General features: G+C 42.0%; 1 protein-coding gene across 2 annotated transcripts in view; it reads right to left on the bottom strand.

The window, feature by feature from the left end:
- myo7ab (myosin VIIAb) overlaps positions 1-13749 on the bottom strand; it is a 49938-nt gene that overhangs the window by 10216 nt on the left and 25973 nt on the right. For both annotated transcript variants that reach the window (XM_026182793.1, XM_026182794.1), the window contains 12 exons: positions 12396-12713; positions 8727-8936; positions 7899-8075; positions 7724-7813; positions 6572-6699; positions 5292-5418; positions 4081-4200; positions 2746-2919; positions 2232-2459; positions 1294-1464; positions 1095-1212; positions 869-995 (listed from right to left, as the gene is read on the bottom strand). In XM_026182793.1, the coding sequence (XP_026038578.1) occupies positions 869-995; positions 1095-1212; positions 1294-1464; positions 2232-2459; positions 2746-2919; positions 4081-4200; positions 5292-5418; positions 6572-6699; positions 7724-7813; positions 7899-8075; positions 8727-8936; positions 12396-12713 (1988 nt within the window). The remainder of the gene's footprint in view (positions 1-868; positions 996-1094; positions 1213-1293; positions 1465-2231; positions 2460-2745; positions 2920-4080; positions 4201-5291; positions 5419-6571; positions 6700-7723; positions 7814-7898; positions 8076-8726; positions 8937-12395; positions 12714-13749) is intronic.

Here is a 13749-nt window from a genome sequence, read left to right as displayed (position 1 = left end):
CACAGAAGTGAAGAAAGTCTTGTTTGAAATTAAACGTTATGTATGTAAATATTTTTTTAACGTATTAAAGAAGTATTAAAGAATGATACCATCTCTGATTATCTTGGTTGCATCCAAAATAGTGTGGCTTGAGAATTAGCAAAACTGAATTTAGCTAGCTAGGTTGAGGAGCAAACCCTGTTTATTCTGGCTAATGTTAGCTAAAATATAGCATGCCTGCTAGCATGTGCTAGTATTCAGTGATTTGAGTCCCCATGACAGAACTGATTGAACACCTTGAATTTTCCACATCTTGTTTTGGGATGAAATAAAACAGATTTAATTTAGATGATGCTTGAATGTCATTTTAAACCAGATATGACAAATCAGAAACCCTTCTTATACTTCAGGCTTACATAGCTTACATGGCTAGCAACTTGTCAATCACAAGCTAGACCTACTCCAATTCATACTATGACCTATTCTTCCATTTTATCTAAATGGGATGTTTAGAAAATACACATCATGCTCTGTTCAACCAGAGGTGAAAGCAACGATTAAGACCATGAACTCATCAGGGAAGGTTTTTCTGAGGTCATAAAGCAACACAAGACAGCCATTAGGCTGTTTTCTTATAGACTCTATATAATCAGATTTCTTCAGCTTCAGATTTAGAAGTTGTTGTGGGAAGATGCCATTAATAACCAAGATTTTCCTGATGTTAAGACAAACAAATCGATTGTTTGTTTGTAGAGAACCTTTAAGGTCAATATAAATGCCAAGAAACCAGCAGCAATTAATTCACTTATTAACTTTGTACAACTCAAATATACTTTGTATTTTATTTTGGTTGCCTGTCATTTGGTGCATTTGTGGCTGTTTGTCATACCTGCTGCTGGACACAGCCATGATCTCTGGGAAAGAGAGCTCGAGAAGGACCTGCTCCTGTTCATCCACAAAGTAAACGCCTGTCCAGTTCACCGCTACGATAACGTCATTCTTGGGCAGGCTAGGCCCTGTGAGCAGATGTGGTCACATCCATTAAAAAATATCCACAACCACTGATGGGAACAAAGCATTTAGCAGTTTAGAAAGAGGTACAGTGTTTTACCAACCAGAGAATTTGAAGGCCTCGTAGAAGCGTGAGAAGAGTAAAGGCCACTTTAAACGAGCAAAATCCACCACATCCTCCTTCACCTTCTGCGTGTTTACCCTCCTTTTCATTTGTACTCCCTGCACAGTGAGCTCTAGTTAGATTCTCCCAGAAAACAGCACAAAATTAAGACTGGTTTTCATCACTTGACCAGAAGGTACCTTTTTATGGGCGCTGATGATGAGCTGAACCCACTTCTCTGCAGTCTTAGTGGAGGTGATTTCTCTGTCAGGGATGTAGGACGGAATGAGGCTGAGCAGACGATCCTGGAGGACCTCGGAGCCGTAATCCACGTAGTACTGCTGAGAGGCCAGTTCTGCCAAGTCCTCCTCCTTCAAGACAGACACAGGGTGAAGCAATGGTCAGGAGAAAGCAAGCCCAACACCTGAAACCTGCCATCAACTCTTCTTTCAAGTAGATAAGATCATATCAGGAGAACCAGATGGGCTGATCAATATACAGTACTGTGCAAAAGTCTAGAGCTACCCCTCCATTCTGTATATTTTGTAAATACGAAGTAGTTGTCTGTTACTCTGCATTGGCCCTGCAGAAGACTGGTGCCCTATCCGGCACTGGATGACGACCCTACGATCGGATAATAAAACTGGAAGAACAAAGAAGGATGAGTAGATCAAAAAGCTGCAAAACTAGCTCAAGCTCTTCTGTCACGGCAGCCCTCTGCATGTCCCCCATCCTCTTTGTCTTCAGTCTGGCAGCTCCATCCTTTGTCCAATATCCACTATCCCTCCTCTGTACATGTCCAGACCATCTCAGTCTTGTCTCGCTGATACACTCAAGGCCTTGTCTTATATTGTTATAACAAAATGCAAACCTTGAGGCTTTAAAGTGCAAATTCCAGAAACCAGGGGGTGATACTACTGTCGTTACAACCGTACATTACATAATGGTGTTTATAAAGTGCTTTTCTACTCTATTTAAATGCTCAGAAACCTTTCTTACTACAAGACTCATTCTCCCATTCAAGTGGGTTTAATGTAATATTCACACAGTCATACTCCAGTGGATCCATATGGATCCATCAGTATCTCACCCTCTTTCACACAAAGCATGCAGAGTTGCACACAGCTCAGAGGCTCACCCTCTCACAGCGGTACTCTCCGAATTTCACCCCCCGGACGATCTGTTGATAAATGAGGTTTGTGGCAACGTAGTCCTCGGCAGGGTTGTGCCAGGGGCTGAAGATCTCCTTCCTGAAGAACAGCCTCCAGGGAGCATTCCTCTCCTGGGCGCCCTGCTCCTTTGCGTACTGCTCACACTGCGAGATGGCGTCCATGACGTGATCGTTACCGCTGCCCAAAGACGACACCTGATGAACACATACTTGCAGTTAAATAACTCCATGAGATCTGAACAAACTGACTAAATGTTTTCATTTTAAAAAATATTGTTTATTTAAATTTAGTTTCAGTTGGTTCCAAGTATTAGTTTGATCATTTCACTTAAGTTTGTCTTCCGTGTTAGATTTAGGAAATTCATAATACACACTAATGTCGTGCAGACGTCCCAGATGAGCACCAAAGCACGTTTTCTGACAAACGTCTTAGTTATAGTTAACTGTTACAACCTCGCTGTCAGTAGAGCCTGTGTTTTACCTTGTCAAACAGAGCTATGTACAGCGAGAAGCCAAAGCGATCTTTCAGGTTGATTTTGTCCGCCAGTGCGTTGCACAGCTCGCTGGCTGTGGTGGCCGAGTCTGCGAGGAGTGTCTTTGTGGTGCCGTCCATGAATGTCACGGGGAGCATGATGGGCTTCTTAGACTTTGTGGCCTGGAGGGAAAAACAATGAGACTCATGTTCAGACAGGCAACAGTTAAGATGTCCTACAGCTGTGCAGCATTGTGGTGTTATAGGCTCACTTCAAAATATAAATATTACAACCTCTACCATCCAACCACCTGTAAAAAAAAAACCCATTATTGATATTAAAGATAATTAACCTGTAGAAAACCACAAAAAGAAGAGATGAAAAAGTATACAAAGTATAAAAATTCAAATTTAATTTCAGTTTTTGATCAGTCATTACAGATTTAAATTTTTTGTTGAGGTCTTTAATTTGTGATGTTTGATTGTGGTTATTTTGTTTTGTAATTATTGGTTTTGTGTGGAATAAATAAACTTTTATCCTTTATTTTTGATGTCTGCCTCATTGTGGTTACTGAAGAGGAGAAAGAGCGAGCTGCCTCCTGAGAAACACGAGTCAGAAACTGACAAAGAAGGTCAGAAGGTTGCTGCTACAGTCCTCTTGATCCAAACTTTGATAAATAAATTTAAAATTAAAGAAGGACCAATGGCTTCTTCCGGATCACACGAGTTGATGTTTTAATGAGAATTTAAGAGAGAATAAATATAGTAAAGAACACTGAATTTTAATAAACTAGCTACATTTAGCTGTTTTTTGTAAAGTTTTACAGTTTACGGTAATTTGATGTAAAACATCGTCAGGCTTTCTAGATGTTTCTTCATGTATGTAATGTAACATTTTAAACACCTGAAAAACAGTATAAAAACTATCTTAAAATCATCTCCGTTTTCAAACCAAAGTATGAAAACCAGTGGAATGATATGAAAATATTTATTATAATAAGCTCTCAGTTATTTTCAGCTAATTCTAGTTTCTAATATTTAATGCTGATATTTATTACAGTTATATAGTTATAGATGTATTTCAACAAACAGTTATTATTTAATACAGATTTTAGCTAAACTGGACACTCCCTCAGCACACAGTGAGCTTTGTAACTGTTACTCAGTGATAACAGTGACAGCATTAGCTACATGCTTTGCAAATTCCTAAAAACCACAAACAGAACAACAAACGCTGATAATCCCATCAATTTACTGTTGCAAATGCTTCCAGTTAAAAGATGAGACACTTGACAAACTGGATTCACTGGACTTGACGACACAGAGCAGAAAGATTTTTGGCACCTGCAGTTCCAACCAAGACGGCGGCTGCATCCGAGTGCGGTTGACAAACGTCCTCCTCAACCTCTCCTCGCAGTAGGGAGCGTAACCTGGAGGACCGTTTTTCAAAAATGTCCGTAGATACTGATAAAAGAGCAGAGAGAAGAGAAATATTCATCGTATTACTGACATAAAGGCCGTTTACAGCCCTGAGCAGTTTAAAGGTTAAAGGTGTGACATACCAAAGACATACCAAAGGCACTGACACACAGCATTATATTTATTCTGTTTACATAAATGAAATCAAACTCATAACTCAATTTTACTCAAATCAGTCAGGAAAAAAAGTTAATTAAAAGTTTCTAAAGCTAAACGTGATTTTCAGATGTAATATTTTGTTTTGAGTCAGACCAGAAAACTTTTGCTATGTTTTTTTTTAAAATGAATTCTTGCAATGATCAAACTGCAGATGAAATCTTTGAGATTCTCCCTTTGACTACTTTATTTTAAGCTTTTACTTCTTTGAGGACTTAAACTGATTTTCAGCCATCAGACCTGCTGATGGTGATGGTGGAGACGGACAGACTACTGTTTACTGACTGAATGCGAGTGGATCGAGTTATAGATCTGTCCCATCTGCTCTCCTGGACTGAAATCCACTGCCGGAAAACAAAAGATTATATCTTTGTTCGTAGTGTATATGACTTTATCTTTTACACATGTCTGCTTTGGATTAGCTGGCTGACCAACATTAGTAAAAAGGAAGAAACATTGTTAGGTGGCTGATTAGAAACATCAGCCACATTTGAAACCCGGTCGTGTTTTTTTTTTGTAAATTTCTGTTGACATGCTTATTTATTGCAGTTTACCATTATTTCTTTATTTTATGGTCAAATTTAAATCATCTGTAATATATTATTATTAAATGAATTTTCTTTTTGTTCCTGACCTTTCATGTGCAGTACAATTACATGGATGAAAATAATGGTACTGCAGGCGGCATAGGGCCGAAACAGTGAGTACCACAAAACACTTTAAACAGGCAGTGGTGGGCAAATATCAGTAACGTGAAGATACAAGTGAAAAACTGAGCGTGTAAAAGTGCAAAAATGGTGACACTGCAGTTACAATTGTGGTTATTTTTTTCCCATTTCAGTTTTTAAATGAGTTGCAATTTTCACCAGTTAACCGTGAGGTTTTATCATCAAGTTTCCCATCAGAAATACGTTTCTTACTTTGACGAACTTCTCGGAGGGGGCGAAGCAGCCCACGCAGAGGGACAGCAGGATCCATCCGCGGGCGTGGCTGCTTTTGGACGGGTTCTGGCTGAGCTGCTTGCAGATCTGACAATAGATCTCGTCTCTGAGGCAGAGGACAACATTCAACAAACAGATCAGAGGCCTTCTTCAATACACGAGACAGTCACCACAGCTAAATCAAATTAGACCCCATTTAAAAAAACTTTCCAAAGAGGATTGCGCAGCATCTGGATGTAGGGACTGTGTTCCTGCAGCGAGGTGATCTATCGCCAAATATTCCATACAGAACATACTCCAGGTCTGCTATGCCAACAGCATAAAATGGTTTCTATTTAACACTGTGTCTTTAAATTGCTAAAGCCCAGTGAACCCGAGCTCAACAGATGCTGAGGCAGGACTCCTCTGGCAGTTTCTAAGACCCAACAAAAAATGGAGAGTGACCAGGTTTTGTGCTGAATCTGAATCATTTCTCTGTTTCTCCAATATTAAAAATTCTTTCTGTTAATAATTTTAATAAATTTTACTTTGGTTTCCAAATTATCTTCCCTTTTTAACTAATCATCCCATTTTGTTTAAATATTACCGTTTATAGCATTAGTTATTAATTGCTGAGTTACAGGAGATTTTCTGTTTTTGCCTTATTTGTGTTCCGTCTTTGTGAGAAATTTATTTTTCTTTTCCTTTAAGTTTCTTAAACTGTGTTGCAGCATCTCGTATGTGGGCTTCCTCTAAGATGTGAATTAGAGTCTCTAATAGTTTACAAAACCATACAGTGGAAAGTGACTCTCTGTGAAGCAGACAGGAGGAGTATATGTCTGCAGATTATGAGACCTTTAATTTTGACTGTTCTGAACGGTTGTAGTAAATGCACAAGCCAGAATCATCTCAATAGCTTTAACTTAATAAGAAATACTTTTAATAATCATGGTATGAAAGTAAACCTCTCTCCACACTAACTATTCAAGCTCCACACTCACAGGAGTAACGCTCTCCACACTTGAATTTAGCCGAAAAAGCCATCTGATTTCAACAAACCTATTCATTTCAATTCAGTGTCATCTTCAAGACAAAATCTACAATCAGAATAAATCTTGAAGTTTTTCATCAACTCCAGAGAGCAAAAACATCAGTGCGTCATTTGCTTGGTCCAAAAACATCGATAAAGCATCGTCATGCTGCCGCAAGCAACATCTTCATCCCTCACTGCTGCTTCTAGGAGCAGCCTCTATTTAGTGCCGATGACACTCATGGGTCACCTGAGGGTGGGCCGCAAGATGCCGTTGCCGATGATGAAGTGAAGTTTCTCCAGGTTGGAGGTGGGTCGGTCCTCCAGCATGCTGTTTCCCTGGAGACTGTAGTCCCCCTCTGTCAGCCGCCTGGTGACCTGCCATCAGCGTTACAGAGAAAAGCATTAATTTGAAGGTTTTGAGCTTAAATTTGCAGAATCCAAGAAACGTTTGGATTTTTTTTTCACTCTTTGGGCTATAGTGGTAAAAAACTTCCCAACAAGAAGTCTACCCCAGCTGTTGTGGTTAAGAGGTGGGGTACACCCTGGACTGGTTACTGATCCATCACAAGGCTAACGAAGAGAAAAAACATGGGCCCTCACATCCAACTGAGAACCACCAGGTAACCTAACAGGCTTGTCTTTGGATCTCTATGTTATCAAGTCAGACATTATCTATGTAGGTACAGGGAAAATATGCAAACATTACAGCAAATGTAGGATCTGTTCAAGGTGAGGCAACAGTGCAACACTGCACCGGTGTGCCACCTTCAGTTTCCCGGTGTCCAAGTGTCCCAGTGCTTGAAAAAACCCCAAACAGTTATGCCTATAACTTCTGTTCCCCGAAGGAAAGGAATGAGGTACAACACAAATAAGATGGGATATCACACCTCTGCATGTCCTGGCTGAAGAAATCTCTATTAGCAGCTTTAAGGCAGATGACCTGTGATGACTGTGATGACATGCACACAGGCTCATCTGCACATATAGCCCATCATCACAATGATCCCTCAGTTCGATAGCAGTCTTCACCAAGCCAAGTTGGGGCGGGGCATAGCGGGGCAATCTTGTGTTGTACCCCGTTCCTCTCCTTCAGGGAGCAGAAGTTATAGGCATAACTGTTCATTCCCTTTCAGTTGATTGACTCGGTACAACACATATAATATGGGACACATATACACACCCCATAGAACAGCCACCAAACTGGAGTCACCACTGACGGTACTGACTACACCGCCATTTTTGTCCAGGTTCTCCCATTTCTTTTGTTTAAGTTAACACTCTTTTAAGGTTTGGTTATATACTGTTATCACGTCACCCTATGATTAAAAGTGGAAAACATGGGACATGTTAAATAAATTATTTACTTAGATCAGCTGAAAAGAAGTGATGTGTTTCTCACCTCCTCAGTGATCTTGGACTTCCTCTTCAGAGTGAGTGACACGAGTTTATGCCTGACGCTGTTCCTCTTCTGGCTGTCTATGGAGCTGTTCTGTAGGTACAAACAGGAGATGACATTTTGGAGGCTCTGACCTGACAATCTGTAACGACTCATACAATCCCCAGCATCCTCTCACCTCTCCCTCCACCTGCAGCTCCTGCAGCTCTCGCTTGTAGGTCCTCTTGCCGAGGGTTTCATAGATCTTTGTCATGACGGGGATCTTCTCGCTGCCGTCGTTGATGACCATCGGGCATTTGGGTTCCGGGAGGTCGCCCATGAACCTCAACACAGTGATCCATACAGCTAAAGCCGCCTGGAGGACAGGTCAAATATGGCAAATAAGAAAAACTTTTTTGAAATCACCTGATTTTTCATTATACACGTTAGAGTGATTTCAAAATTATTCTACAGCATTATCTCTGATTTATAAAAATAAATAAAAAATCACCAGCTTTGAGACTCTTTTTCTGTAGGTTACAGCCTATATTGTAGCACCACTAGCAGTCAAGAGTAAAGCATTGTAAACATTTTAGTAGGCCAGTGTTTGAAGCCCAGAGGATTTTAGTTGATCATTCACATGTCTGAACTCTGACTTTCTGCTAACGAGGAGTTACAAGGTCCCTTTGTGTAGGTGTGACTGTTTTGCCGTCTCAGTAAGAACTTTCTAAGATGATTGGATTGTGTTATGTGTTATAATAAGAAAATTAACAATTTATTCATACCAAAACTAAACTGAAAAACCAACATTTTTGGTGATATGGTTGTGTTCTCTTCTTTTTCCAGAAAAAGGACAAAAAGCGTGACAGTTTAACTTGGTTTTTTCGCCCAAAACATATTCGTAATCGGCTCAGCAGCCGGTACGTGTGTAAATCTGCTGAGCCCATTAACACATAATACGAATAACTTAAATAGATGATCGGGGGCTGTAAAAGGCTTTGGGATTGAGATCGAAGGTCAGCCTCACCAGCTGGTCTCCTTCGTCCTCGTGGAAAAGCAGAGGTTGTTTCAGTGGCCGTCTGATGTAGGTGTGGATGGAGACACCCTGGAAGTAGGTGGCTGCAAACTTGGAGAATTTATACTCTGACAAATCCTCCTCTTCCTCGTCAGGTAACGGGGGAGCCTCGCTCAAAACCTCCTCTTCAGCTTCCTCACCACAAGGCGTGTTTTCCAAATCCTGAGAAACAAAATGATATGTGAGAGAAATTTCTAGGAGACAAAAAACAGAAGAGCTGAAAGGAGAGTGAAACATTTAAATCAGCCAAAAACCAGAGACCAAAACACTGAACACTGTTCTTGGTGAGGACCAAACAAACCATTCACTTCCTACATCTAAATAGTACTAAAACCCTCAGTGTAGACTAGGACCATGGCATCACTAAGTCTGAGGTGGAACCTGGTGGTGTCGACTGGACAGAAACAGAATGTCTCAGAGGTTTACTATTGGACTCCGGGAACTGCCTGCATACTTTTACCACATGAGCCGGAGCATTTCCGTGGACCAGGAGGAACCCAGGACCCACTACACCAGCATAGGGTCTGACATGGGTCCAAGGATTACATCCTGATACCGAACAGCAGTCAGGGTCCTGTTGCCTAGCCTGTAGAGGTCTGTGCATCCCTCTGTGGATATGCCTTACCAGACCACCATTGAGCCACTGTCATTTGTGAATGATGTTGCAGGCAACATGATTGGACCTTTTCACGTCTGTCACATGTGCTCAAAGTGAATCTCATCTGTGAAACGCGCGGGGTGCCAGTGTTGGTCCTGCCAATTTTGGCTTTCTATGGCAAATGTCAGTCAGGCGCTATGATGCCAGGCAGTCAGCACAGGGCCCAATAAAGGAAGTCAGCACTCAGACCACTCTCATAAAGTTTTTTCAGATTATTTTGGTCAGACATTCAATTCAATTCAGTTTTATTTATACAGCGCCAAATCACAACAACAGTCGCCTCAAGGTGCTTTATATTGTAAGGTAGACCCTACAATAATACATACAGAGAAAAAACCCAACAATCATACACTCAACAAAAATATAAACGCAACACCTTTGTTACTGCTCCCATTCCCCATGGGATGGACGTAGAGACCTAAAATTCATTCCAGATACACAATATAACCATCCCTCCCAAACAGTGGTCACAAATCAGTCCAAATGTGTGGTAGTGGGCACATCTGCTATATTGAGATAATCCATCCCACCTCACAGGTGTGCCACATCAGGATGCTGATCTGACATCATGAGTAGTGCACAGGTGTACCTCAGACTGCCCACAACAAAAGGCCACCCTGGAATGTGCAGTTTTTTGCGCTATTGGGGGTCTGGGGACCCAGAACCGGTCAGTATCTGGTGTGACCACCATTTGCCTCATGCAGTGCAACACATCGTCGCATGGAGTCTATCAGATTGTCAATTGTGGCCTGTGGAATGTTGGTCCACTCCACTTCAATGGCTGTGCGAGGTTGTTGGATATTCGTGGGAACTGGTACACGCTGTCGTATACGCCGGTCAAGCACATCCCGAACATGCTCAATGGGTGACATGTCCGGTGAGTATGCTGGCCATGCAAGAACTGGGACATTCTCAGCTGCCATCTGCCCTGAACAATGTGAACTATGATTCATCCGTGAAGCGCACACCTCTCCAACGTGCCAGACGCCATCGAATGTGAGCATTTGCCCACACAAGTCTGTTACGGCGACGAGCTGGAGTCAGGTCAAGACCCCGATGAGGACGACGGGCATGCAGTTGAGCGTCCCTGAGACGATTTCTGACAGTTTGTGCAGAAATTGTTTGGTTGTGCAAACCAATTGTTCCAGCAGCTGTCTGGGTGGCTGGTCTCAGACGATCTTGGAGGTGAACCTGCTGGATGTGGAGGTCCTGGGCTGGTGTGGTTACACGAGGTCTGCGGTTGTGAGGCCGGTTGGATGTGCTGCCATATTCTCTGAAACGCCTGTGGAGACGGCTTATGGTTGAGAAATGAACATTCAATGCACGGGTGACAGATCTGGTTGACATTCCTGCTGTCAGCATGCCAATTGCACGCTCCCTCATTGCTTGTGGCATCTGTGGCATTTTGCTGTGAGACAAAACTGCACATTCCAGGGTGGCCTTTTGTTGTGGGCAGTCTGAGGTACACCTGTGCACTACTCATGATGTCAGATCAGCATCCTGATGTGGCACACCTGTGAGGTGGGATGGATTATCTCAATATGGCAGATGTGCCCACTACCACACATTTGGACTGATTTGTGACCACTGTTTGGGAGGGATGGTTATATTGTGTATCTGGAATGAATTTTAGGTCTCTACGTCCATCCCATGGGGAATGGGAGCAAAAACAAAAGTGTTGTGTTTATATTTTTGTTGAGTGTATGACCTCCAATGAGCAAGCACTTTAGCGACAGTGGGAAGGAAAAACTCAAATTTTAACAGGAAGAAACCTCCGGCAGAACCAGGCTCAGGGTGGGGCGGGGCCATTTGTCGCAAATGGTTGGGGAGAGAGAAGGAAGACAGGATAGAAGACATGTTGTGGAAGAGAGACAGAGATTAATAACAAGCATGATTCAATGCAGAGAGGTGACTGAAGAGTGAGAAAGGTGACTGAAGAAGAAAAACTCAATGCATCATGGGAATATCCCAGCAGCCTACACCTATTGCAGCATAACTAAGGGAGGATTGAGGGTCACCTGGTCCAGCCCTAACTATATGCTTTAGCAAAAAGGAAAGTTTTAAGCCTAATCTTAAAAGTAGAGATAGTGTCTGTCTCCTGAATCCAAACTGGAAGCTGGTTCCACAGAAGAGGGGCCTGAAAACTGAAGGCTCTGCCTTCCATTCTACTTTTAAATACTCTAGGAACAACAAGTAGGCCTGCAGTACGAGAGCGAAGTGCTCTAATGGGGTGATATGGTACTACAAGGTCATTAAGATGAGATGATTATTTAAGACCTTGTATGTGAGGAGCAGGATTTTGAATTCAATTCTGGATTTAACAGGGAGGCAATGAAGGGAAGCCAATAGAGCAGAAATATGTTCTCTCTTTCTAGTCCCCATCAGTACTCTTGCTGCAGCATTTTGAATTAACTGAAGGCTTTTCAGGGAGTTTTTAGCACATCCTGATAATAATGAATGACAGTAGTAGCCTAGAAGTAATAATGTGTGAACACATTCACACCAGTGGCCTGCGGGAGGTCATTTTGTGGCTCTGGCAGTGCTCATTCTGTTCCTCCTCGCACAAAGGAGCAGATACTGGTCCAGTGATGGGTTAAGAGCCTTCTATGGCCCTGTCCAGCTCTCCTCAAGTAATTGCCTGTCTCCATGTTCTTGACATTGAGATAGGAGACACAGCACACCTCTTGGCAATGACATGTATTGATATTCCATTCTGAAGGAGTTGAAGTATTCATGCAACCTCTTTAGGGCCAAGGATATTATCTTTATACTATTTCCATCATAAATGCATGCAGGGGCATGCACAGATTACCAGAAATTAAGGAAATTACATATTTGACATTTCCTGGAAAAAAATCCTAAGAACCCCATGTGTCCCCCTCAAAAACCGGAGGGGGGAATCCTAGCTAATGGATGATTTAATCAGACATCTTTTCTGGACTACAAAACCCACATATACATACTTCAAAACCAGCTGGTGCCTGTCCATCCTGGTTTGGCAGCGGCCCGGAGTTCCCCAAGAAACCAAACATACGGTCAACCATGTCCGAGTGGTCGACTGGCTGCTCCTTCTCCCTCTCCATCTGCTCCAGCAGCTCCTTCTTCCTCCTCGACTCCTCCTTTTCCTCCCGCTCCCTGTCCTCTTGCTGCTGTGCCAGCTGGATGAGCCGCTCCTGGTGTTTCCTTTCAGCCTCAGCCTTCGCCCGCCGAACTGTCATCTGGTTTCGCAGCTGCTCCTCCTCAGCCAGGCGCTGGCGCTCAGCTTCCAGTCGATGCTGCAGCTGTAGAGGGAGGTGAGAGGAGGAACAGAGGGACAAGAGTTCACAGAGGAAGATGGAGCATTATGCTTACATTTTCTCTGTTATCTTATTGTTTGTCTTGCTCTCTATTAACTGTTAGTCAAAACTAGAGTAGACACTAATCTACCAAATCATTATCATTAGATAATAGTCAACAAAGATTATGAATATTGTTTAAAGCTGAACACGACATGAAGTATGAGCTATTCACAGAAGAATAAATCTAAACTTCTACACACTAACATAACCAACAATGAATAAAAACAGTGCAGAGGTCAACACTGTAACACTCTGACACATGAACATGTTTAACATGATAACACGCAGCAGCAGCCGCCTCTGGTCTGTCACCCGCTCTGCTGCGGTGCTCCTAGAGACCTCACGCTCTTCGCTTGAACTGCAGACATGTTTGAGAATATTACAGTTCCCCGAACATTCAATTTAATAAGAAAATGAGATTAAGCAAACATTTACAAAATACAATATTTTATTTAACAGTCTTCAGGGGAAAAAATCATATAAAAATAGCAATTTTACCCTGAAAAAGTTGAAAAGCTAACAAACATTTCCATAGTTTACAAAAGCTGTTTTCACACATAAATTCTGGACAATTTCCTGAGACTCAGGTCAGGATATTACCCACATTTATGCTCTCAAAGATGTAGCACACAGGGGAAAACAGTCTGCACCGAGCAACTGGAAATACTCTGAGAACCAGCATGTCAGCGCCGGCAGGTTAAAGACTGACCTGACTACATGGGACATTTGCATTCTCACATGTGAACCCATCGAATCGTGTTTATCACAGCTCAGAGCTGCAGTGCATGTATGAAAACAGCTTTACAGACTTTTATTTAAAATCGGTGTAACATAATGTGTTAAAAATAGTTTTATGGTGACATAATTTAGGCCAACAGAGTTTAATACAGAAAGAATAAATGTAAGAATATATAAAGACAAGTGAAACAAAACTTTGCAAAAGATCTAAAAAATTATTTAAACTCACACTAACAAATCC

The sequence above is a fragment of the Astatotilapia calliptera genome, chromosome 10 (genome assembly GCF_900246225.1).
Source record: "Astatotilapia calliptera chromosome 10, fAstCal1.2, whole genome shotgun sequence".
NCBI classification, from domain to species: Eukaryota; Metazoa; Chordata; class Actinopteri; order Cichliformes; family Cichlidae; genus Astatotilapia; species Astatotilapia calliptera.
Note: the sequence above shows the minus strand (reverse complement) of the source record. Positions and strands in the feature narration are given on the sequence as shown.